At 31.5% G+C, this 27847-nt stretch overlaps 1 protein-coding gene across 1 annotated transcript; it reads right to left on the bottom strand.

Moving 5' to 3' along the window:
* Positions 1-156: 156 nt before the first annotated feature.
* Six4 (homeobox protein six4) lies at positions 157-27829 on the bottom strand. The gene is made up of 3 exons (XM_074130919.1): positions 27511-27829; positions 19842-20165; positions 157-1370 (listed from the first exon to the last, which is right to left on the bottom strand). Exons 1-3 carry the CDS (start codon positions 27789-27791, stop codon positions 1157-1159), a joined length of 819 nt encoding a protein of 272 aa, XP_073987020.1. The 5' UTR covers positions 27792-27829; the 3' UTR covers positions 157-1156.
* Between the last annotated feature and the right edge of the window lie 18 nt (positions 27830-27847).

Here is a 27847-nt window from a genome sequence, read left to right as displayed (position 1 = left end):
ATGAAATTATTCGGTTAAGATAATATTTTATTTTTGAAGAATCAAACGTTAGTTATTTAGGATTTATGAAATAAAGTCATTTAAATATGTTCCCATTTAATTTAGAAATTTAGCAAAGGCTAAAAGAGGAACCAAAAATTTGATGGTAACTATGTTAATTGTATTTACAAAAAATATTTACAACAATCGAAAAAAAGAAAATCTGATTTCTATAAATATTTTATGAACATATGTACAAGATACAAATTACAGTTTACAGAACAGAAATAATTAAGTTGAGCTTTCAGACTTATCTTTATTTACATTTTTTTAAATAATTAAAAGTGAAATAAAAAGCCAACTTAAATAAATAAATAAAAAATTAAAATTGCACTTAATGATCTAAATTTTTTTTTTTTTTGTATTGGCTATTGATGAGTTTTATCTTTACAATCACAAAAAAGTTTTTTTTAAACGTTTACATTTTTTCAAATTCAACTTTTCCTACCACATGCAGTGATGGAAATCATTAACTGTGGTGAGGCTACGGTTGGCTTTGTATCTCTCGAAACATTTATACAGCTGTAATGTTTACTACTAATGCTTATTACTTAAATAATACATACCTATAAATACTCTATGTTTGGGTTCTGCAATTTTCATTAAAAATCTTTAATTATTACAGTTCACTCATTACACTGGTTTTCATATTCTTTGTGAGAATCCATTATTACCGACGATGGAGACGAAGGACGAAGGACTCATGGTGTAGTCTTGTAGTCGAGAAAGAATTAGGAAAGAAAGGGAAGGGTTCTACCAAAATTCTTCTCTTAATCTCTTTGTACTTTGTCATCGCTGTAGACTAAAATTTGTTCTCATTAATGCATAATTATTGAATGTTTAACACCATGTTTGTAATAGGCTTTATGGTTTTGGACAAATCCATCTGAAAGATCAATGTCGAATTAAGGAAATTTTGAAATCTGTTGAAGCAAGCGAACTATCCCGTTGGTTAAATTATTATTGGATAAAACACACCAATACCTTTAAATTAACCATAAAAAAAAAAAATTAAAATGAAAATGAAAATTCACTAAAAATTGATATTTAACCACAGCCATATTAACAATTTCAATATAAACAGAAGGAGTTTTTACTTCAATAATGTACTGAACAGTTAGTGTGCTGTTTGTTGTAAGATTTGTTCATAACTGTGATATTGATGGTAAGGTAAAACTGCAGCCGCTGCCGCTGTTGTGTCCCCAGTCGCAGATTTCAGCATTTGATCTGTTCTCTTTAATGACTGATAGGAAAACTGTTTTAAATCAGGCATTTCTAGACTAGATGAAGAGCCCAGCAGTGAGCTGACATCACTCGACATAAGCATCTCACTGAAACAATTAAAAATTTGTATTCTTTATACATCAGTTTATAAAAATTATGAAAAAATTAACCATTTGAAGCATCTATTATGAGAAAACACCGTAATAACTAACAATTAATATTTATTTGAACTGTCATTTATGCAAAAATAAATGCAGGGTTTAACATTGAGAAATTAATTCAGCATCAAAACTTTACAGATTATGCAAAAATCTGGTTGATCGTTTAAATTACTTTCCCTTAGTGCATTTCAAATTCTAATTGACAAACTTTCTTTATCTTGGAAGTTTTTAAATGATTGGTTTAGGCAAATGTAGGAATGGTTAATTGTTCTGAAAGCATTAGCTCCTTAAGGAAAGTAAATTTTACCTTAAAAAATGTTCTACTCCTAAATTAAAAAAAAACACAAATTGTTGGTTCTTTAGGAAATGTGGTTTCAACAAAAGATTTTTGTTTTTATAAAAAAATTTGAGGAATTGAAAGTGTGAGGGCATTAGAGTCCGATGCTTTCTGCAGGTTTCCAGACAATGTACTCTCGTTACAGAAACAATAATGAATGTTAAAGGGTTCTTGGAACAAAACATCTTTGGAGTAGCTAGCTCGAGCCAGAACCTCAGCGTCCTTAGTCACGACCACTGAGCTAGTTCGCTTCCTAAATTTTTCAATTTAATAATAAGTAGATGGAGACCTAGTACTAACAGCAACAGATGTATATTAAAGCCTCAAGATAATTAAATAAATAGCTAAAAGCTACAAGTAATTTCTTTAATAAAGAAAGTGCTAACTACCGGCCTCTGTGTGAACTAGGTACAAAAAGTTCCAAAATTTGTTATTAGAAAAATATTCATTTTTTTCCAAATCTCCGTAAAATGTTTTTATAGAAAACTTGACCCAGACGTCTGGAGCCTTCTGGCCAAATAACATGTTAGAAAAATAAATGGAGAGGGGAGAGTTTTGGTCCGTGTAATGGATTTACTCTCATATGCTTAACTCCTGCCAGTTTATTTAGACGTGTGCTAGCCTGTCTGCAATGATTATAACGGCCTGACGGAGACACAGGCCCATTGTTGCAGTTATACAAACCTCAGAGCCGCATTACTTTCGCTTTTATGCACTTTTAACTACAGTCCTGTTTTTGCCTTTTTTTCTATACTACATGCCTATATATGCTATTTAGATTGTTTGTAATGGATTTTGTGGCTAGTAGGATAATCAACAATAGCATTTATGGCAATTTTGTTTGATTGACATGTTGAGGGAATTGTTGGTATTTTGGGAAAAATAAAAGGAATATGGTTACAAACATGTCATTGAATGTAACTTAAAACTTTGTTTCAATTCTATTATCTTTCATTTTCTTATCATTGTATTTATTTAGAAATACAACTAAACCCTTAAAACAGAATTCACAGTCCATAAACAATTATTTCTATAAAATTATAATAGACATCTACTAATTACTTCTATAAACTTACATATTGATATTAAAATGGCTGGTGAAATAGATAATTTATATTTGTAAGTCTATGTCCAATTTAGAGAGAGTTTCCTGAAGGCAACTTTTCAGATTGTTGCATAAAATAAATAAATTAATAGATAAAAAATATTTCTTTCTGTTGTTTCCAGTGTCGCCTCGTGCAATAAAAACTCTATGTGCGAAAATATATTTTAGTGTCTCCTCCAGTGAATTAATAATTTCGCAATTAAGTATCAAGAAGAATTGATGGTCGTATTTGGAACTTTGGTTGGCTTAGAAGAGATATTGGAGGCGATCTTACCTTCTTTGCCTATTTTCGGATGTTCTATCATCACATCCCATTGAAAGCATGTAAAGAGATATTAAATAATTATAAAATAAATAGGTAAGGGAAGGTAAAATTTAAAAAGCAGTTTCATAACTTAAAAAATTCTGTTGAAAGTCGGTTTTTAATCTACGCGTGAATTACTTGTAAATATTAAAGCAGATTTTTTTTTTTATTATTAGTTAATAATGATGGCTTTGTACGTGTCCATTTCTTTAATTAAATTAAAAAATTATATCTTTCTTCGATTAAACTTGAACTTTATTTTAAGGATAATTATTATTCTTATTTTTTTAATCAAAAAATCGTACTTTGCCTTTTTCAAAGGTCAAGAACAAAAAGTGATTTATTTATTGATTTAACTTACAAAATTCTCTTTTCAAAAAGATAGTACTTTGGTTAAAACTTGATAGCAGGTTTTTGTGAAATTAAAAAACATTTAATTGAAAAGTATATTCAGTCAAACCTTGTCGCTTTTCACCACTTCAATTTAATGAAGAAATCTCTCAGCCACATTGCACAGATCATATTTAAACAACCAATTGAAGTTAACAAAAAACTTCAATTGATGAAAATTTGTAAAGTGAATTTAATTTTGGCCAGGTCAAAAATTAAATAGATTCTCTTTTAAAAATTCAAATTAAAATTCTCCACTTAACGTAAAGTGATTGAAAATGAAAATCGCATTAAATGCTATTTGCAAAATTTTATTAATAAGGCTAGGTTGCTAAAGACCTGGCAAAGCATCAACAAATAATTTATTTTAAAAAATAAGTTAATTTTGAAAATTAAAAAATGAATCTATAGTTTGATTATTAACCACAAGGCAGCAAACAAGATTATTACAAATTTTTAAAAGAGAAAAAGGTATTTTGAGAGTTTTTAACGTCAGATCACTTTTGTTTTAATTTTAGAGTTTTTTGGCCTTTCGTTTTTTTTGTTTTTTTTATTACGAATCTAAAATGTTTTAAAAAGAGTCCTAGAGTATAATCTGTGCAGGAATATTTAACAAAAATAAACCATCATAACTCAATAAACACTGAGCAAGGTCGTAAGGGTGGGTACTTAAGTCCTTCCAGTCCTTACTACCGGTAGAAAAACATACACACATTAACTTCAAACGACATGTGCAACTGGTATGTGTTAAGGGACTCATTCTGACCATTGTTTGCCGATCATACTTTGAAGTATGGTTTATCACGTTTGTCCATAAATTAAATAACGTGAATGTATACAGAAATTAGATATGTTAAAGTTTTAATACAGTAAAACATTGAAGTTTTAATGAGCACCCAAGTAAAAAATAAAATAAACTAGATACTTTTTAATGTAAATGTAAATCAATGTCAAGTGCTTTAAAAAAAGGAAAACCAGTTCAAATTATTTTCATAAATAATGAGTAATATGTTCTCGATAATGAAAATAATTAACTTCTTGATATCATCGTCCATAGAAAAAAAAAAAAAAATCATTGCAGGGGTCGCCTATTATAAAAGTAGCGCTCCTAATAATATTTTATTCAGCAACAACCATTCCATCAAATAAAAACTCCAAATAATGCTTGCTATCCCCGTAATCGATAAATATAGAAATGATAATGATATAGAAATGTTGCAGATCAGCAACAACCCCAATCTAGGGTTTGTAAAAATTCCAAATAATGCAAACTGGTCCCTAAAACCAAGAAATGTAGGTAAAATAAAGCAGTTTGTCTTCGGTTATTATAGTTATTATAAAATCCGTTAGATGTCAATGATGTGGCAGTTTAGAATAACAATATGTAGTTTTATTTTATTGGGAGAAAGCTTTTTATTAGTCACAAAATTTTGTGCACTTTTCATTGTTCAACTTCTCCTCACCATCTCAACCACTTCCAAGTACGTTTTTTCTTTCTCTTTCACTATTTTTTACACAATTACGTTTTTTACTATTTTGATTGTTAAATTCTCCAAGTTTAAAAATATTTACTCGCTAATAATTAATCATAAAATAATAAATAATATGTACAAGATGAAGGTAGAAACACTGGTAAATTTGCAATAATTTGTTTAATATTTTTCTATCTGCTGTATGTGAGGATCGAAATAATCTTATTCCAGATGTTAGCAGTCCATTTTTAATTTGTTCAGTAAAAGTGTAAGTGGCTGTTCGTTTAGTCATGTAGATGTAAAATTTAGGTGATCGATTTTAATATTCACACTCAGTTCATAAGCAGACAGGATAGAAGACACACCAATTTTGCTATGTAAAATAACAATGTTAACATATTATATTGAAAATAAGCCCTGAAGATGACCTGGTCCCTAGATCGAAAGCTTCGCAAAAATAATAAAATAATGACTAAAATTGTCAGTTAGTATGTTATCGTTATAATCTCTCTAAGAAAATCGTTTAATCATAAAGCAAATTTATTTCGATTGAATCACGCAAACGGAATCGCAAACGATCAAAGATGACTGATCAGACTTTCTTTGTTAAAGAAACTTTCATGAAATTAAACTTGTTCTTGATATTAACACTTTTTTTTTTTTTTTTTTTCTAAAATTACTGAACTAAATACAAGGGAAAGTAGGTGAAAATGAAACAAAGTGAAACCAATGAAGAGGGATAAACAGCAAGTACGAGGTAGGAGAAAATTAAATGAAAAAGGGCTAGAATAATAATAACATGAGGGCGGAGACCAAATAGTTGATAAGATACAGATAAAAGGGAAAAGGGATGAACGGCGTTTGTAAAGAGGCTTGTTTGAGGGCTGTGCAAGATTGTACTAGTGGGGACTGTAATATTAGAGCCACACTTGTAACATAATCCCTCCTCCCTTATTTCCTAAACAATTAAGTAGATAATTCTATTTAATGCTTGCATTTAATTTACTTCCATTTTCATTCCACTACATACTACCTAAGATATTATTATTATTTTTTTCTGTGTACTATGTTTAAGAAAGTTTAGTTTCATTCTTTCCATGAGTGTTATTTCCTGGTTTTGAGTTTAAAAAATCCGTATGATCACTCACACGACTTTGTTTTAAATTCTCGAAGTCTGACACATTTTAGCAAACTTCCACTTTTTCTATCTAACTATCTTTATAAATGCTTATTGGCAACACGTAAATATGATTGATATAATAGACAAACAAAATAAATTGAAATAATGAAATGAGAGCCACGATGAATTTTAATACTTTTTCATTTCCTGCTCAGAAATGAATAAAGCAAATTTTCGTAGAAAAATTCTTCAAAAAAAGTTATAAATCAATAAGTATGCAGTACATACGTTAATTTTGGGGAAATAGTAGGGGCCCTTTTCGAAAAAAGTTTCAGAAAAAATATTTCCAGTAAAATTATAGTTGGATTTGATCTCTTGTTCGCATGCTAAATGAAATATTTGACTTTGTCGCATTACATTTATGTTCATATTATCTTTGTTGTAACATGTTTGCTATAACTAGAATTTAAGATTAGAATTTGGGTTTTATTGTTTACTCTTTACGCTTTCTACGTCAGTCTCTTAAATTTATTAGGTACAGATAGTTAATTAAGTTATTTGAAATATAGGAATACTAAGGTTGTTAACCTTCAAAAGTTTAATTAACTAAGATACACCAGGAGAAATAATAAAACATGTTAAGGGAAATAGCCAATACATTTTTTTGGAAAATTCGATTAACATATCTGTCTGGTCTGTATCTTAAATATTATAAGTAAATATCACTTTATTAAATGAACTTTTTTTTTCTGAATTTTCTTGAAAATAGATACTAGAATTTTCACTTAACTTAATCTTGGTAAGGAAATTCCTAAAGTTAGTTCTGAGGAGGTAGGCTTTCCTTTAATGTGTCATGTAGATCGGTTTAACAAACTGGTAAATATGTACCAGTTACATATGTGTGAAATTAGTAATTTGAAGATAACAAATAACTTACACCCGTGAGAAGTATAGTAAGATGTGGATGGGTGTAATTTATTTTTTTATTAACATTTTAAAATATAAATTACTGTAGTAAGAAAAGAAGAAAACATTTTTAATTTTCGAATTACTGATAGTGTCGTATACACCCGGAAAACTTTAATGCAATAGAAATGTGGTCAACTAGTGTTGAAGGTAGTGACCCTTCACTAAAACTGCTGACTCGCACATTTAGGTGACCCTTGGATGTGTGAGATGCACTAGCATCACCTCGTGGGAACATGCAAACAGCAGCCAGCCGCTGATATCGCTAATAATAACATGCTTACAATGTTGTCAGGGCATCTACCTCGCTTTCTTTCTATTATTTGCAAGACAATGTTTCATTTGAAACATTTAAGTACATTAGTCTAGCCATTTTTCTTGTTAGTATTCCCACTTTACCAAGAATAGCGATGTAAGAATATGATCTTTTAAGCACTTAATCGCTCTCTTTGCAAAGTGGAAAGTCTTCCTTTAGAGAATTTATTATTGTTATTATTATTATTTTTTAGGCATAATTTTTGGTTACCAACTACTTAATTACATCTTGATCACAAAAACACAAATTGGTAGATGGACCTTAAGCCCCGCCTGAAAAAGTAGGCGATTACTACTTTACTTTATTTAACAAAAAGACCCTCCATTAATAAAGGAAAATTGACTTTAATTTTTCATTTTAAATATATACTCGTAAAATTATCTATTTAGTCATTGTTTACAGTATATTTAGGCCTTCTACTGAATTATTAAAGTTATTAAAAGCTTATTCCTAGGAGAAAAAGATGTTCATTTCTATTGTGGTAGGAAAAAAACATACTTAGTGATATTCACTGCTGGCGTTCTAGTCCGGCCGCTGATGTCGAACTTCTGCCTCTCCTAGAAACCTCTAAAGCTGTCCAGTTAAGTTCAGTAATGTCAGTAAGTAGAGATTCACTGTCTGGATAATGTTGAAAAATTAGTCTTTTCTTGCGTTGCAAAGTTTTCCGTCCTCAAAATGGCCTGATTTTAAACAAAACTGTAGCTGCAATTATTTTATGCAGGAAAAATGTTAAGTTCAAAAATTCTTAAAATCTCAACAAATAATTAAGGAAATCTTAATTCATACTTTGTTTCTTTACAGTTTAGCCGGATGTTACTTCTCGGGGAGGAAAAACCAAGGCCTGAGAGCTTTACCCAGGAGCCACTCTCCAGAATTAAGAGTCTGATTAAGCGGACGGGTCTGGAGGGTGAGCTCTAAAGCCGGGGAGCCACAATAGATCCATAGGGGTCGCGGTGGCGCAGGCCTTGTGGCCACCCTAATTTAATCTAATCTACAGTTTAGCCGTTCTAAGAATTTAAGAACTTTTGGTAAATAATGTTTGCATCCAATATTCCCAAAAATGATGTATTAATGTGACTAGTTACTCTGCAATAGCTTATTGAAAGTTGTGAAAGGCAGTCATGTTGAATGCAAATACAAATATGCATGATATGCAAACTTCAATAATAATTTCGACACTACTTTTGTAACGTTTCGTTTATCCGATTTAGAGTAGTGAAAAAAATTTATTGTGGATTGTTAAAGCTGGTAAAAAAAACTAACCATAAATACGAAATTGTTATACCAAATAAAATTAATCAATCAATGGATGTCATATAAAAAAATACAAAATTTAATAGGAACCATCAACAAAAACTGCATATTTTATGAGATTCCTTGAGGTGCTGTGACTATAACGCGAAACAAGGACATATTTAATCGTGATTAGAGTATTTTACATGTTGCTCAGAGGAGCATCTATTAGCAGACTTATCAGATTGTCGTGAGTAAGGCGACAATGGTAATCAGATTGGTAAAAATGTTTCATAACATTAAACTAGTTTCAGGGTCGATCACAGTTTCTTATCAATTGTCATAGCAATCTACTCATTCTGCCCATAAACGCTTCATTTAGATACAACAGCTTTTGTGTTTGGAATGTGCGATAACTCTAGTTAGAGATTCTGTAGACAATTAACACCTATAGACAACGCGATAGATAATTTCTTTTTTTAGTAAGACCATGGCTAAAAATGTACGACATGTCCTATAAATACATTCTGAATTTTACCTGGAATCATTGGTGTAGTTTTGGTGTAGTAAAATTTCCCATGGGAAAATGGGTCTTTTTTTTCTATAAATTACTACACTCAATGAAAAACTATAATCAGAAGTTCAGATTGGAAGTTCATATATGAGATAAAGGATAAGGAAAGATATAAGTAAAAGTGTATGAAGGTAATTTTCGAGATTGTTTCATTAACATTAACATTAGCTTCAGAGTCGACCACAGATTAAGATCTTTTTATGGTTGCTGGCAGAGGCCTGAAGCGGTAATACGTTGACAGACAACAGTTAAATTGCAAGATTCCATATTGCCTTTGTTCTGACAACCATGCCTAATTTTTTGTAATATGAAAATGTTAACGACAAACGTGATTAGCATATACTTTGTTTTTTTGTTACAATGAAAAAAAGATATGGACAGTTTTGTTTTTTTCCCTCCTTACTAATTTATTAATAAGAAAAGATCATATTTAAAAGGAATTACAAGTGACCAGGGGTAAATACCAAAATCTAAGTGGAGGTGTGAAGAAGTAAAGAGGAGCGGTGAGTTGAACAAAGAGAAACTTGACAAATGTGAGAAGTTCAAAGTATGTGTGTAGAAAAAACAAAAAAAATTCAAACCAAAGCGCAGTTGGTACTATGTTAGCAAAAACTGTGACCATGGTCGGTGTGGTAAAGCAGGCTGTCGGCTGTGATTAGTAGTTCAGTCTGGGTTTTGTTTTAGCGGCACACACTTCTGGCAAACTATACGGTCGCTGTAAGAAGTAAAGTTGCCTTCATTAGCCAAGACACGAGTTTAGAGAAATTTAGCTTCTTTCTGCTTAAAGAAGACTCTGCTAATTATGCAGAAAGCAGAAAGTTAATTATCACTCAGTAAATCTCAAAAAATTGAAAATATCTACAATACATTCTAAGAACAATAGTTAACGCTCCCTTCTACGTCTCCAATCATACTATACACTCTGATCTCAATATTCCTCTCGTCTCTGAAGTTGCACAATCTCGTTACACAAAACTACACAGTCACTACAACCCCCTGATCCACAACATGTCTACAACAACACTTCCTTCAAATCCACATCGCAGACTAAAGCGGCGGTGGCCACGCGATCATCTCATCATTTAACGCCGACCTCCTAGGATGGTTGCTGTGTAAGCTTGCCAATCTGGCGAACTAACGGCTTCCATCACTGGATGGTCGTCGTTCACTCCACTCAAGCCCTTGGCGCACATGCATGTGCGCGTATATGTATGGATATATACATGCGTGCACGTGTATTAGCGCCATTTCCTTACTCTCATCTCTTTTGCTTGTTGTATTTATTGCAGTTGCAAAATAAATAAACAAATAAAATAATAATATATCTACAATACATTAGTAGCGTTGCCAACCTTGGCTTTCCTGACAATTTTGTTTCACGCATCTAAGACTTTCCTTCCTTTTCCACCATCTCACTGAGCCCAATCTTTTCAGCAGCTTCTCAACAAATAGGAGCTTTCGTTCTCTTGGTAGCCAACTTCTCTCAATACCGGAGTCATCAGTCTACTCGACACTCTATTATTTGGTCTCTCTCTACTATTCACTTCGAGGCCCAACCACAAAACAGAGAAGGATATAGCCTTATCTTATACCCGGAAAATGAGAAATTTTCAGCTCAAAGAACCTGAGAGGATGTACGTAGAGTTTACCCAACGTCTCAACTTATAAATCTGTCATCAAACAACCAATTTTTGAAAACGGTTGAGGCGAAGATGGCCTCGCAACCAATAAAAGATTTAAACTAAGAAAAAAGTTAATTATGAAAAAAATAAATCATTCTCTACAATCCATAAATAATGTGTTTTAGATAACAAGAAAAATAAAAGTAGTCCTGCATTCTGAAGTAAAGTAGAAACTATGCTAATTTCGCTGTTACTCTTGGCACACTGAGCCAAGATGCTTTTTTTGTATTTCTTTGATAAGTTAATTGTCGTTTTGGATACTTTTCTTAAATATGTATTCATTAATTGATTTTTTCCCAGAAACAAACTTGATTTGATGGATTCTTTATTTCTTGCGTGCAGAGTATTTCTATACAGATCAATATAAGCAATAAAAGATTGTAGTACACCTAAATTTTACCATAAAGAAATATAGACACCAAATTCGGACATTTACTGTGGTATGAAATGTGAGCCATTGTTAAATAGAAGTTTACAAGCGTTAGAACATCACCAACTATCTCTGTTTTGAGATAATAAAAAGTTGCTACCACCTAACAAAATAGCTTATCATCATCAATATCGTAGTGTCCCTCTTGTTATCTTGTAGAAGTTAAATGCAGTAATTAACATAATCGCAACACGTTCGTGGAACATAACAAATATTATCGTAAAATTTGTGCCCTGATTGTAAGAATATATTTTTTTAAATTTTAATGTTTATTTCTTTACTTTCAAATACACACAAAAAATAATAATAATAATAATAAATAAATCATTTAAATATAAAAAAAAAGGTTCTATTTAAGGTAGACAATGTTAACACTTAAAAAGGTAACTACATTATTTATTCATTAGCAAAATATTGCCCAAGTTTAAATTCATTCATCTCTCGCTATCAAATTAATATTAGTGTTTCATTGACTGAAATTTTCGGCATACCATGAATGCTACAGTGCTAAAAAATAAAAAGATAAAGATTTTCTGATTTATTAATCAACTGATCGAGTTGTATTTGTATCATTGAATGATATGTAATGATTGCATTCTATATATAACAGTACTTAAATTTCATTCATTTGTTAGACAATAGTTGACAGTATTATTTAGTCTTCATACTGGTTATTTGATATGTTTATATCTTTTGCTTTAAATAAGATTTTCAGTAAACAAGAGGAGTTATTTCTTCTATCTCATAGATCAAATAACTATCCAAAATGAACTATTAAATTAAAAAATCAAAATTTAATATTTCACGAAAGTAATTTTCCACATTTTAAAGAATAAACATTTTATCCCGCTCTATCTCCCTCAATGAAAACTGAAGATTCTTCTTTCTTTGACCGACTGTCCAAGTCGTCTTTTAAGCTCTAAAACCCTTCTCCAGGCATCTCTATTTTAAGTCTTATTCTTTATATTATCCCTCCAGTCTCTATTCTGCCATTCCAATATTACCACATCCTCCGTGACCCGATCCGGAATATTCTTCCTTCCAGCATTTCTTTTTCAGCTGAAAGTGTAACATTGAGTCGGTTGAAAGACTTTTCTTTATTAAATTTATTTCCTGAATTTGATAGACTTTCATGAAATTATTGTTCTGGAAAATGTTGAGTCCTGAAATTGTATATTCCTTTGATTGTAATTTTATTGACGTTTTCATTGGGTTGAACGATGCTACGTTTCCTTTCAGGAAGTTATCTTCTCCCTCTGTTTAAGATTTTTTAAAATCACTTAAACCATTCTTAAATGCTGACTTCCTGTGTAAGGTTAGTTTTGTTTTTGATTGATTTTTCTACAAGAAGTTTTTATTCTCAATTTTTATTCATCAACTTCTTCAAATATATGTCAGGATTATAACAAAATGTATAAATTATTTCTGCATCTAACTCCATATTTAAATTCCCTAAAAAAAAAAGGCTAGAATTCTATTTTTCTTCTATTTAAATTCTATTTTTTTAACTGGAATTTATATCAAGAGATAATTTTCTAAAAAAATTAAAGTTTTGCAATGGTTTCTTTATCTGACGTAAGGGAAAGTAAAAATACGAATTTTAAGTCATATTATTAGTCTAATATGTACATATATGTATATACATTTGTTTTAAGTAATATGTACACAAATTGATGTATTATCAATACAAACTAAACTTCAATTATTTCCGGCATCCACGGATTCTCACTTGATCTAAAATTAGGAAAAACGGAAGTTTAAGAGCTTTTATTCATAATTTGAGAGTGACTATTGTTATGTAAGGGTCCTAAATAGAATGCCTGCAAATTGTTTTTGTCGCAAAAAGGAGCAGATGTTTACAAGTACTGAAATTTCGTTTCGTTTAATTAGTTCGTTTAATACTAATGCAATCTTTAGTTGTATACAGAGCACTACCGTTTAAGCCAAACTTACTGATAAATTAGCATCCACTATTTAGTTTCCAATGTTCTCTAAAAATGTATAAACAGTGTTACTTTATAAAAGATATTATGGAGAGCTAAATAGAAAAGTTGCCAATCAATTTCCTTTGTAAACCTCTTTAAGCGTTTAATAAATTGAGCCTATTTAATTGATGATCGTGTTGGCAGCCAGACGTACCAACTGAGTTCCTAGAGCCTCTAAGTTTCCAGAAGAAGCGACATTTTACGCTGATGAGTCTGATTTAGTAGTAATTTTGTCTTAAGAAAGAGAATTGCTTCTTTTTTTTGTTTGAAATTTATCTGCGAAAGTAAAAAATTATCAATAATACCAGTAACAAAAATGTTGCTGATAATTTTGGGTTGATTATGATTTTATTTACGTGATAATTATATTAATAGATTAGATAATTTAATGGGATTTTTTCACGAATTAATAATTTCTAAAATGACATGCACGAATGTTTTACTGTTTTGCATGAATACTGCTCACTAATAAGAGAAGCAGTGAGTTACTTAAATATTTGCTAAATAATCTTCTTACAGAGTGGGTTACCCAAGAGCGACTCTTTCGGCCAATTACTCTTTTTGCCCAATTTTTCACTTGAATTTCTATTTAGGAAGAAGATTTTCATGATTTTTCTTTCCTTCTACTACAAATTTGGCTTGATTTGCTTCTGTTTAGAGTAGTTGTATTCTAGGTTTTCACTTGCTCAAGAACTCGTAGGACCAAAACTAATTAGTAATCTGATTGAGAAAGTCGACTAGTAGTAGTAATGCCTATTTTTTTCAGGCAGGCTTTACGTTTAACTACCAATTAGGTGTCGCGGACGGAGGCGTCTAGCAAACATACTTTACTGTAAATTTCTTTGATTAACCATTAAATAAAATCCAAGGCCTAAGACCGGTAATCGAACCCAGTACCACAATACATATTAACTTTACCTGTCTAATAGTCAATGAGAAAGTCGACTATCTTTTATCTTTGAAACTTAAAATCAAGAACTTTAGTTACGGCCCAGATATATTTGAGAAGAAGCAACCTCTTATTGTAACTGTTAAGCTTCATTACCATGGAAGATAGCCGGCTGTTATAGGCGACATCAATAAAGAACCCTCTGAAGACAAGTTTTAAAAAGAGTGAAAGAAAATATTCTCAGGATCTCACATTAAAACACAAGAAACTAAGTTCTGAGAAGTTGTTTCTCCTTTCCAAAACCGATACGACGATTATAAAACAGAGTTATTATGGATTTTTAGAGAATAACCCCGAGCAGTTAACGGAGAAATGGGACACTGGGTTAACTGTGATGGTCCTAAACTGAAGGAAACATTTGGCAGCCGAGACTTGAATAATAGAAGAATCAATATTTCCTATACTGAGTTGATTGTTACTAGTGAACTGTTCAAAAAATATTATATCAATTTCTCATTTAAAAATCAAAGATAATTTTAGTCTGAAATTAGATGGAAAATTTCATAAAAAAGAACAACAAAGGTTAATTTCACAAACTAATAATATTAATTGTATATTATATTATGATACTGATCCGGTATTAATCTAGTTCAATTGTAAATGTTGATGACAAAAAGAAGTGATGATAAAAACCAGCAAAAGAAACTGTTAACCAATTGTAAATTAAGGATCCAAAGATGATTATTTATCGTTCAAATGTTTTAAAAAATACATGATCTAAAACTATGGATGAATACTAATTTATACGGCCAAAAACACGGAGCATAAAGAACGCAACAATAAGAAGTCATCATTCTACGAGATGAAGTAAAAATTTAAAAATAATGATAATAAAAGCAAAAAATGAGAGGAAAGAAGAAGATGAGAATCAAGAGGACGACTTTACAGGCAGTGTGCAGCAATAGGCGGTGAACCTTAAGGGCCTTAAGGTAGTGAAATAGAGCCAAGAAGTTACGAGCCAAATAAACTTAGGGTGTTAAGTTTAACGGGCTTTCATGGCCAATTTGTCATCGACTTCACCACTCTTGGCTGATATTGTTCTGGGTGGTTTTGCTATAAAAGTTTGTGACCAAGTCCTTATTTTTATCATTTACACCATTTAATTAATTTTTGAAATCTTATTAATCTTATCTTAATTATTTAGCAAATTGAAAGTGATATTTACAAAAAAAATATCTAAACGCAATGAAAATTACAACTGTTTCAGGAGAAGGGAAATTAAGCAAATATTTTTAAGTGCTTAATTGTGGTGGTAGAGGTTATTTGAGGTGGATTGTTTCTTAAGACAATACTCAAAAGCTGGATTATCCTGTCGGTGTCCAGTGCGCTGCTTGCTACACCAACATCTGCTATGAACGGCCACTTTGCTGGGCAAATTTGGTGCAAGTAACAATTTTGGTAATGAAGGCCAAATTTAAATTAAATCTACACATTTTGGCAAGTTACGCCAAGTTTGAAAATTCATCTACTTATTGCGAAATGTCATTTAAAAAATATTTCATTGCCTTTTCTAGACGTACAGAAGATGAAAACATTTTTTTTGGCGATTTATTTAAATTTTTCCTTAGTTCTGACAATATTTACGTTTAATGTTATACTTGAAAAGTAACACAGCGAAACATGAAACTTAATTGGTCTTTTTCTCTATTTTGTTTCAAATTAAATAAGGTTCTCTTTAAAAAAAAAAGTTGTAAAATTTCAAGACCTATTTATGATGGCGTCTACAATGCTTATTAAGTACTTACGAAACTAAGTATAATTAACCACTAATACCTATACCTAAACCTACAGGGACAGTTAAAAGGTAAGGCTTTTAAAATCTCTGCCTAAGTACCATGGGCAAGTTTAAAGCAGTTGAGCGTATAGGTTGCTGTCGATCGTACTAACAGATAGTTAAGATAAAAACTTTTGTAAAAGGAAGAATAACGAAAATAGACAAACAAGGAGACAAATGGCAGATGTTTCTTTGTCATTGCAAATTTATAAACCTTTCTCTTATTATTTGCTTCAAAAGAAAGGATTGCAGTCGCATCAAACTTTTTCAAACTTAGTTTTTTACCGGAAAGAGGTGTTGACAGTTTCCTGTATCAGTGTTTTCAGTGAAATTCAAAAGACCGAGAATTAAAAAGCAAAAAAAGGTTCAACATTTTTATTGTTTTCATCTTGTAGTTTGACATAAAAATGCACTCAATATATCTATCTCTTGATTTTTTTACTTTATTAATGTATTACACTGACGCAACAAGCGAATATGATAAATGTACAAGTACAGCAGAAAAATCAAACAGAAAAAAAGTAAAATAATAATAATAATGAAGTATAAATCATAATAAAACAAAATCACTTGAAGGCATGAAGTTCCACAAAGACCGTCTTAAGTCAATTAATGTGAAATACCAAATAAATTGAATACGAAGATGCCCTGTTTATCGTTCGACCAGCTGGTCGCGAGGCCCCGACGCCTCTGTCTAAGAGAAGGATTTGACGGGAGGTTAGGGCGGGACAAGTTGCTGATTGAGAGATTATGAAGTAGGTAAAGTTTGGAGTGGAATTCGATATAACGGAACTGGGCAAGGACTGGAACAAATAGGATTCGCAGGTCAGTCTGGTTGGTATGTTTGCTCACATAAAAAAGGGTACATCAGTGATATAGCTCGAAGGATTTTTGACTGAAGAGTTTAGATCCTGTTTAGGTTTGCGGTTCCACACAGTTTTAAGTCCAGAAAGGAGCAAGTAGGGCAAAGTACAGTCTTTTCTTGTTTGTAAGTATCAGTTTAGTCTTTTAAGTTCTCTGTAACTCTGATGAGTTCATTTTGAGTATATTGAGTGAATCCCTTAAAATAAATATGAAAAAAATAATACGAAATTGAAGAGCTATAATTGAGCTGTTATTTTTGAATGTGGTATAAGTCCATTTTTCCATGTATCGAGATATTTAAGGTTTTGCATTTGAATTAATTTAAAAATATTCGTAAACCTTAATCTATTCAAGTGATGTTATTAACACTACACACCTTTTAAATTTTATTATGAAATAATAATTATTACAATTCTTAAAAAAATAAACGATTTTTTTTAGCTCCAAATGGACTTATACCACTTTCAAAAATAACATATAACAAGAAATAAACACAGGAGTAGGTAAATATAAGTCCATATTTTTATAGACTAGCTTTACTGAAATGGGATTTTATGTAAAAAGTAATAATTAAAATGAAGATATTTAAATACACGAATAACCAAGTTTATTTTTTTTAAATTTCAGTTATATTAAAAATATAAAAATGAAAATTACTTCGTTAAGATCTTTAAAGCAAAAAAAAAAAAGATATTTTAAACTTATTTTTCTTTTACGAGGGTCGTTTGAAAAGTCCGTGCAAAGTCAGAGAGATAGCACCACTGGCCCGTATCGAGGTTATGTTTAGTTAGTAGCATCTCTTGGAAGAACACACACCAAGTTTCAGCCAGATCGGTCTATTTCTTTGTGTTTGGCATTCGTTTGAATCGAGGAAGTCGAGTGATTTTCAAAAAATGGACGAAAAAGAATTTCGTGTGTTGATTAAACACTACTTTATGAAAGGCAAAACGCCTCAGGAGACTAAAGAGAAGCTTGATTAACATTATGGTGACTGCACCTTCGATTAGAACAGTTTATAAGTGGTTTCAAAATTTTCGGAGTGGCCATATGGGCACAAGTGACGCTGAACGTTCTGGACGCCCTGTTGAGGTTACTACTCCAGAAATCATTGATAAAATCCATGATATGGTGATGGATGACAGAAGAGTGAAGGTGCGTGAGATTGCTAGTGCTGTGGGCATCTCGAATGAACGGGTACATAATATTTTGCATCAACATTTGGACATGACAAAGCTATCCGCAAGATGGGTGCCGCGATTGCTCACGCTTGACCAAAAACGAAATCGTGTGAAGTGTTGCAAGGACGGTTTGCAGCTGTTCCAGAAGAATCCGCAGGACTTTAAGCGTCGTTTCGTCACTGTGGATGAAACATGGATACATCACTACACTCCTGAGACCAAAGAACAATCTAAACAATGGGTTACCAAGGGGGAATCTGCGCCAAAAAAGGCGAAGACCGTTCCTTCGGCCGGAAAGATTATGGCGACTGTCTTTTGGGATTCGCAAGGAATAATTCTCATCGACTATCTGGAAAAGGGTAAAACTATAACAGGTGCATATTATTCATCGTTATTGGACCGTTTGAAAACCGAGCTGCAAGAAAAACGCCCACGATTGGCCCAGAAAAAAGTCCTTTTCCATCACGACAACGCACCAGCTCACACCTCAGCAGTTGTGGTCGCAAAATTAATGGAAATAGGGTTCCAACTCGTTTCGCATCCCCCCTATTCTCCATCTTGGCTCCCTCGGACTACTATTTGTTCCTCAATATGAAGAAATGGCTGGCGGGAAAAAGATTTTATTCAAACGAGGAGGTGATTGCAGAAACGAATGGCTATTTTTCAGACTTGGACAAATCCTATAATTCGGAAGGGATCAACAAACTAGAACAGCGTTGGACGAAGTGTATAAGCCTAAAAGGAGACTATGTTGAAAAATAAAAAAGGTTTACCCCAAAAAATTAAGTAGTTTTTATTTTTGCACGGACTTTTCAAACGACCCTCGTACAGTTAGCATAATATCTGCTAACGAGCAGCGTACACTGAAGTAGCAATAATAAAAAATAATTGCAATAAGAAAGTTGTTTTAATTATAATTATTAGAAATGGACTTATTCCATTTTCAAAAAAAATATTTTTGTGATAACATTTTATAGTCAAAATTCTTTTGTTGACTTTATAAAAAAAATCGTACTCCATTGAATGTATGATTATAAAATGGAAAGAATGTGTCTATATCTTACTGAAATTACCATTTACTCATTTTTTTAAAAATTGGACTTATACCACTTTCAAAAATATCAGCTCAATTGATAAATATTTGAAGGAACAGATACTGTAAGATGAACTTATTTCCAATTTAGATAATTATTACTTGTTTAATTTTAGCTAACAAAATTTACTACCTTTTATAATAATAGACAATACGAGATCATCATCTAATGGGAAAATTAACGTTTTTTGATTGTTATTAATTACATTTCCGATATGATGTCGTTTTGCTTATTTCAAATAAAAAGTAATGAAGCACTAAAAAATTATTATAAAACGGTTAAGTGTAGAACCAAGGTTTATATGAATGTTTTTGTCGCAAATGAGGTTATAACCATCTACTTCCCAATGGCTAATTGAAGAAGTTATTAAAAAAGTTGCAATTAATTGCATTTAGAGCTGCAGTAAGAGAAAGTTGTGTTTGAAACCAGATTTTTTCTCGAATTCTTGAGATTTCGGAACATGTATATCCGGTTAGAAGTCAATTTCAAAAATTTAATAGATGGTAGTACTTCCTCTGACAGGTAATCACAGAAAGTAAAAATGAGTTCACGACTAGTAAATATTTGTTCCAATATTTATGTTTTATTTCTAAAATAATGGAAAAACAAAAAAACCATTACAAAGCACAAAACATGTGACTAACCTTCTTTGTTGCGGTGTCCTATCTCGTTGTCTTCTATTCTTGAACCAATTACTAACTTGGGTCAAAGTCAGGCCGGTACGTTTAGCTAACGCACGTTTTTCATCCGGTGTTGGATATCTATTCCTTTCATAACATTCTTTTAAAGCGTTCCTAGATTTCTCTTTAAAACAATATACAGTCTCTTCGCCATCCCATATAGTTTTTGGCAGAGGATATTTTTTTCTTAATCTATATTTGTCTACAGCACCTAATGGTCTTCCGCGGATCTTTTCTGCTTCCCGATAGTGTGCTTTGAACCACATCTGCTGCAGTTCATTGTGGTACCTACGAACAGATCAATTTTTATTCATAATTTTTTTTTTATTTTTTGTGAATAAACAATAGAGTGAATGGTAAATGTTTATTCATAGATTAGCCAACAGAAAAACTCTACGAGATTAAAATCTTTGATATAATACCATTAACTTCATTTTCTCTTTAATGACCGAACAAAATAATTTACTTATTCATTCATCCATAGCAATACTCACGTAACACTGAGTACCAATTTTTATATACTTAATGGTGCCTTTAATTTATAGAATTGCTATCACATGTATATAAAGAGTCACGTAAATCAAGTTTAAAAATGAAATTGGTAAAATATTGATGAAATTATAAAATAAAAATAAAATAATAAATAATATATAAAAAAATCAAAATAATTCAAAGTACAAAGCAATTTATTCATTTTAGAAATTTTAGAGATTTGATTTGATGTGATATTTTGAGTTATGTGCGCACAAAATAGAACAAGTATTACTTACAGGGTACCCCTGATGATGCAAAGATATTATTTTACATAAATAATGTTACCAATTAAATGGAAATACAATTAATATGATTTGAAGACTGATTTTTGTACGAAGAACTGTAAAGCATGCACTTACTGGACGAACTGAACATTTTTGGGCTTAACATTATACGATTAAGTACCGAGTACCACTTTGTTGATGTTTAGCCTTTTGTGGTTCAAACAAAGACATCTTTCCAAATTTTATGCACAAATACAAATAAATTTACTTAATAGGTATTTTTTAAAGTTCTTCAGCTCTTGAAAAATTGGTTAGAAGTCAGCATGTGTAGTGTGAAACGGAAACAATAAGTGAAGTCCAAATCAGCTGATGAGAGCTGAATTTCTGAAACCGTTCTCCGTTACAATAAACATGGGTACTATGAGGGATAAAATCAAAGATATTTTGTAAGCACTGTTTACAAAATAATCTAGAAGAAAATCTGAAAGTAATCTAGTGCGGGAAAAAATCTGTAGCTATGCCTTTTAGGAACATCTTCGTTAAAGGCAATCTCAGGATACAATTTATTACATCATTGAAATCAATTCATTGAAATTAGGTCGTCCGCCCTCAAAAGAAACTATTCAAAGTTGGATCCTCTGATCAAAAAAAAAGGGGGAGTAAGTTTCCTGTTAGAGAGAATTGGTGCCATCTATTGGACAGACAAGACGGCACTGGATTATGCACTAAGTCGGCGAGAATGAACTGGGCAGCTGGAGGTCTATGCGCGATAAGTTTAGAAATATGGATGATTGAAATAGGCATTTATTAAAGTCATCCTTTTGAACAATGTATCAGTCACCAAAAATAATGAATAGTATTTAGAAATATGGTATACAATTTAATTCAAGTCATGTGAATGGATTGCCTGATTACACAATCATAAATAATCATAAATGTAACTCCACAGGTAAATTACAAACTATTCAGAAAGAAATAAAAAAATCCACTTTTCATTGTAAATACTAATTTTTGTGTTGAAACTAGGTTTCGAAGGGTGTTCCGACTTCATAAGAACATAAGTTGTTGTAAATTGCTTCGGCAGCATACGGGGACCATGCCGCTTGCACAGTTGGACTTTATGGTGAATGGAGCACGAACTAATTCATTGTAAAATGTTTACTGGTGTTGGTGCAAGAATCTGCTATCTCTTCTGGCTTCAAAAAAAGCTGAATTTGGTAATACGAGGGTCGTTTGAAAAGTCCGTGCAAAGTCAGAGAGATATCTCTACTGGCGCGTATCGAGGTTATGTTTAGTTAGTAGCATCTCTTGGAAGAACACACACCAAGTTTCAGCCAGATCGGTCTATTTCTTTGTGTTTGGCATTCGTTTGAATCGAGGAAGTCGAGTGATTTTCAAAAAATGGACGAAAAAGAATTTCGTGTGTTGATTAAACACTACTTTATGAAAGGCAAAACGCCTCAGGAGACTAAAGAGAAGCTTTATAAACATTATGGTGACTCTGCACATTCGATTAGAACAGTTTATAAGTGGTTTCAAAATTTTCGGAGTGGCCATGTGGGCACAAATAACGCTGAACGTTCTGGACGCCCTGTTGAGGTTACTACTCCAGAAATCATTGATAAAATCCATGATATGGTGATGGATGACAGAAGAGTGAAGGTGCGTGAGATTGCTAGTGCTGTAGGCATCTCGAATGAACGGGTACATAATATTTTGCATAAAGATTTGGACATGACAAAGCTATCCGCAAGATGGGTGCCGCGATTGCTCACGCTTGACCAAAAACGAAATTGTGAAATGTTGCAAGGACGGTTTGCAGCTGTTCCAGAAGAATCCGCAGGACTTTAAGCGTCGTTTCGTCACTGTGGATGAAACATGGATACATCACTACACTCCTGAGACCAAAGAACAATCTAAACAATGGGTTACCAAGGGGGAATCTGCGCCAAAAAAGGCGAAGACCGTTCCTTCGGCCGGAAAGAAAAAAGGCGACTGTCTTTTGGGATTCGCAAGGAATAATCCTCATCGACTATCTGGAAAAGGGTAAAACTATTACAGGTGCATATTATTCATCGTTATTGGACCGTTTGAAAACCGAGCTGCAAGAAAAACGCCCACGATTGGCCCACAAAAAAGTCCTTTTCCATCACGACCACGCACCAGCTCACACCTCAGCAGTTGTGGTCGCAAAATTAATGGAAATAGGGTTCCAACTCGTTTCACATCCCCCCTATTCTCCAGACTTGGCTCCCTCGGACTACTATTTGTTCCTCAATATGAAGAAATGGCTGGCGGGAAAAAGATTTTATTCAAACGAGGAGGTGATTGCAGAAAAGAATGGCTATTTTTCAGACTTGGACAAATCCTATTATTCGGAAGGGATCAACAAACTAGAGCAGCGTTGGACGAAGTGTATAAGCCTAAAAGGAGACTATGTTGAAAAATAAAAAAGGTTTACCCCAAAAAATTAAGTAGTTTTTATTTTTGCACGGACTTTTCAAACGACCCTCGTATAATACAACTTGAAAACCAAGCTTTACATCCAAGGCTTATTTAATATACAATTTTTTGAATCAGACTTGAAATGACCCTTTAAAAACAACTACTCTTCTCTAACTACTTCGATAATTGATTTCAGGAGCGGAATTAGTTGTGGTGTTGCAGTTTTTTTTGTATTTGATGAATTTAAAACAAATCGAACAACAAATGTAAAGTGTAAGTCGTAACGATATAAATTATGAGAAACTTTTGGTAGTCATAGTTCGTGAACAATTCAAAATATAGTTATGATTATAAAAGACACAGCCTTCTGCAAAGACTTCTGTTTCATCTACTATCAAGGAAGATTATATACTTCAAGATTACTTGTTTCCTTCCGTTCAGTCAGAATTCGGACTTCTTTCCACGATTATAAACTCGTATAAATACTTGGATTTCACTTCTACCAAAAAACTAAATTTCACCAAAAGTTAAACATCTCACATTATACGTGTGACAATAACTTTTTTAAATTAAATTAACCACAAAACTTATCTTTAAAATTGACAAGAATAAGAATAAAAATTTTAAAAAAACGAACAACCACGCCAACGACAAAAGCTACTATTACGGATCCAATACCATCTTAAAATGGCTACAATTTTAATATTTTCAAAACAGAGAAACCTCTGGTACAAACAAAAAGCCTTGTGAAAGAGGAGACAAAGGCTCACTAGAAGGCTGTAGAGTCACTGATGATATTGATGAAACATTTCATTTATAAACCTGGAAATGGAGATTTCAATAACAAATGATAAAGTACCACCTCATAAATGAACTTTCATGATACAGGATTTCTTAAAATTTAATTCATCTTTGTTTTTTTTTAAACTTCGAGAAATGTAATTTTTTCATAGAAATATTAGTTTTGTAGAATAGCAATTAAAAAGTTCAATTACTTAGACAGTCAAATTAAACTTAAAATTTTTTCAAACGTATTTGTCTGTCTTTTTTAATTGAAACAAATAAACTAGATTATAAATCGTTTCGTTAAGAATGAAATTCAACGCACTGGAATAAATATGTTTATACCAACTTGTTACTTATGTTCAACCGCAATACATGTATGTATTGATGGCATGTATACCTCTAACATTGGCTATTAAAAAGCTCGCTGGCCAGTCAGATTATCTTAAGCTTTGAACAGGGTTACTTAAATTTGCAATAATTTTCTTAGCCATTAAAGCTAGAATGTTTTAATAATAACCTTTCTTTCGAATAAGATTTTTTCGAAGCTACAAAAATATGTATTTTAAAGTTGATTATGTTATATTGATATATTAAGTGCAAATAATGGATTCGATTAATTAAGTCTTAGAAATAAGTCAATGAATATTTGAAACACGATAAAATATTAAGTATACAATGGTTTAAGTAAGTGGAAAGTATCACTAACATTTATTTAGACATACAAACGTCAATTTCAAAAGCCTCTTCATATACTATTTTCAAATATTGCAATTTGAGTATTAGCAAATATTCTGCGAAGCATTTTCTTGAAATGTTCTTCTTCAAAATATAAATATTGTTTTTGTTTGCTTTGAATTAAAAAAAAATGTAGTTTTTATTACCTAATTAAAAAAAAAAAAAAAAATCCAATCATAGAGGCATGTACTTATTGAATTGTTCTCAGAACAACATTAACGCTGTAAACAAATTAAAAATACCAAATTAAAGAGAACTAACGCTAAGTAAAGATCAATGAACAATGAAATTCATTTAAACGATAATTATGAAAGATAAATTCTTGTATTTTCTTAGAAATTATTAATATCAGTTTATTTTTTTTGCGCGCTTTACTAATAAAATTCTCAACCATTTCTGTTTGTTAATAATAAATAAGACATCCATCAAAAATGGAAGAAATCAACCTAAACTAGAGATTTGAATAATAGATTAATAATAATAATTAATTGAACAACTTTATTACTCTTGTAGCTAATAGTGTCAAGAAAGTATTGACTTCAGTCACAGAGAAAGCGATATTATGCAAAAAACAGATTCAAACACAGAAAATAACAGTTCTTTTCCATAAATTTGGAATAAGGGTTACGTTATGAAGATTCTTTAAATGAGTTTTAAATTAAACAGTCGTATTTCTTGAATTAGTATTTGTGCATGTCAAGATTCAAAAGAAGGCTATTTAAGGATAAAAAAAATAGATGCTCTAACTCAGTCAGTTGAAGAAGAAGGTAACAAGGCAGCATCTGGGTGGATTTTAGAGTAAAAAAGACCTTATCTGCTTCCTAAGAAAGATCATTTTATAAATATTTCCTTAAAAATAGCAAGATAATCTACCTTGCGTCTTCGCATAACTTTTATTAAATACGTAAACGATTTTCTTCTCTATCAAATGTCGAGTCTCCAATTACAATTTTAGTTAGACAATGCTCAGATTTGTCTAACTTGTTATTATCTTTCAGAAAGATTTAGTATTGCTGAAAAAGTATTCGGGTGCAATCATGTTGCTACCATTAAACTATCCGCGGATCTCGAATGTCTCAAACTGATGTCCTTGCATCCTGAATCCTCTAACAAACCCTCTTCAATTAACTTTCAGGTCAAAAAAATCAATTGATCAGAAACTTACTACCTCTACTAAGATGATTGAATTCCATAATAGATGATGTTAAATCTCATAGGACTTGAGATCAGTTCAATCAAGTCACAATACTTGCAATGATTCATAAGCTAACAAATATTCTACTGATGAAAACTTTTTATACAAGAACAATCCAAATTCGAAAACCCTTATTTTAAACTCTGGTTTGCTTGCTACACAATGTCCTTTTTCTTGAAGTTGGTGCGTCAAAATTAAGAAGTTTGGCAGTTAATATACCTTGAACTTTGAAGAACAAATAATCAAAGAGATCGTAGCAAAACATTTTTTAAAAATACAAGTGATTAACTAACAATTTTATTTACGAAGAATATGAGAGGATGAGGAGAATTGTGACAAAAAAATATGTATAAATAATTAAAAAAGAGTAACAAAATGAAACTGATTACAGCATGCTGTATGAATGCCAAGTTTCATGTTTCAATGATACAATGCACACTTAAAAGAACAATGTTTCACTAACATTTTAAATTGCAGTTTCTAAAATTATTCGTTCTATTTCAAATGGAGCAACACCATGATTCGTTACTATCAATTTTATCCAGTTTACAAATGTCTAAAACTTTTTAAAGAAAATACCTCGCGATGTTTCTTAGTACAGACAAATTACCCAAATACTTTGAATATTTATTGAAAGGTCACAAAGTGCGACACACCATTAAGTTGTTCTATGTGTAGAGTATATATTGTTCAATTTACGCTGCTCTAACATGTTATTCATGTGGCAGAAAGTTTTAAAAATTCTTTATTTTGATCTGAATAATCATTGACTTCTTTTGCCGGTGGTTTTAATCAGTATTTTGCTTTACTTGGTTCAAACGTTTTCCAATAAATTAAAACTTGGTCTGAAGAATTTCAGGAAAAAAGAAAATTATGATCTTAATTAATATAGATTACAATCAATTTAAACTGTAACAAAAATTGTGAGTTTTAAGAGACGTAAGAAGACAATGGCAGGTCAGTGATGGTCAAAAGCTTGGGATCCCAACTGATTTAAATCCATATTAATTCGATCTAATAGAAAGTTTAACAAAATAATAGTTTTTACAAGTTATTAACATTATTTTGTACTTCATTTGTATAATATTAAAATTACTAGAATATTGAATTTATTCGTGACGCTCTAGACATCGAGCTATGGTTTTTATCGTAGTTTCAAATTTTATAATGTAGAATTCAAATTAAGTGCATCATACGTTGAGATAGATAATGTTTATCTTACCTTTAAATACGAAAATTTTGATTAGGATAGCAATCACTATTACAGCTGTAGATGAAATTGATATTATTTAAATAAGATTTACCCTTTCGCACCCTTAACTTAAAAAGATTTTATTAATTTATTAATAAAACGTGTCCAAGTTTATAAAATATGGCAAACTGTTTTCAAATTTCCTTATAATAATTTTTAGACATTATAGAACTTAAATTTAGAATTAAAATTAACAATTTATTTCATTTTTCGTGTTTTTTAATATTATATTATTGAACATTTAGAAAAAATTATTTGAAAAGTTGCGGAGGTTTCAGCTGGGAAAAAGTTATGTCATTAATAGATACATATGTCTGACACGTATTCAATAAAATCAATGTAATGGTTTCAGAATATATCCATTGCATAATTGGAATTATTGATAAAATTAATAAAGATTATCTTATTATAACAAATAAATCATATATATATGAATAAATAAAGAAATTTATTTAATCTCACCTTTGATCAAATACATGACTCTCCAGTATAGCGTACAATTCGTGGAAAGCGCCCCTGTGATAAGCGACAAGTGCTCTAGCCCTTAAAACAGCTTCATGTCCTCTAAGTAGTTCATTTGGTGGTAATGACCATAAAAACCTGGCCAATTTTTCACAATCACCAGATTGTTGCAAAGCATCACATACAGTGCTCACCTGTTCAGGTGTAAAAGAGACGCCCCTTTTACCGAACTCCGATTTATACCTGGCTGCTACTTGGTAATCTACTTCACTCGACTCCATGTCTCGCACGCCACTGAACAAGAGACTAGGATGTCATGTACAAACTTGGGCGGGGC

Source organism: Rhodnius prolixus, unplaced genomic scaffold (genome assembly GCF_049639745.1).
Source record: "Rhodnius prolixus isolate KJV_2025 unplaced genomic scaffold, Rpr scaffold_4, whole genome shotgun sequence".
Lineage (NCBI taxonomy): Eukaryota > Metazoa > Arthropoda > Insecta > Hemiptera > Reduviidae > Rhodnius > Rhodnius prolixus.
The sequence above is the reverse complement of the archived record's forward strand: the minus strand, read 5'-3'. Positions and strand labels throughout refer to the sequence as shown.

Coding starts and splice junctions, on each gene's coding strand:
- Six4 (XM_074130919.1), bottom strand. CDS start 27,791: ATGGAGTCGAGTGAAGTAGATTACCAAGTAGCAGCCAGGTATAAATCG. Junction 20,166..27,510: donor AGTCATGTATTTGATCAAAG/GTGAGATTAAAT, acceptor ATCTGTTCGTAG/GTACCACAATGAACTGCAGC. Junction 1,371..19,841: donor AGGACACCGCAACAAAGAAG/GTTAGTCACATG, acceptor TAATTGTTTCAG/TGAGATGCTTATGTCGAGTG.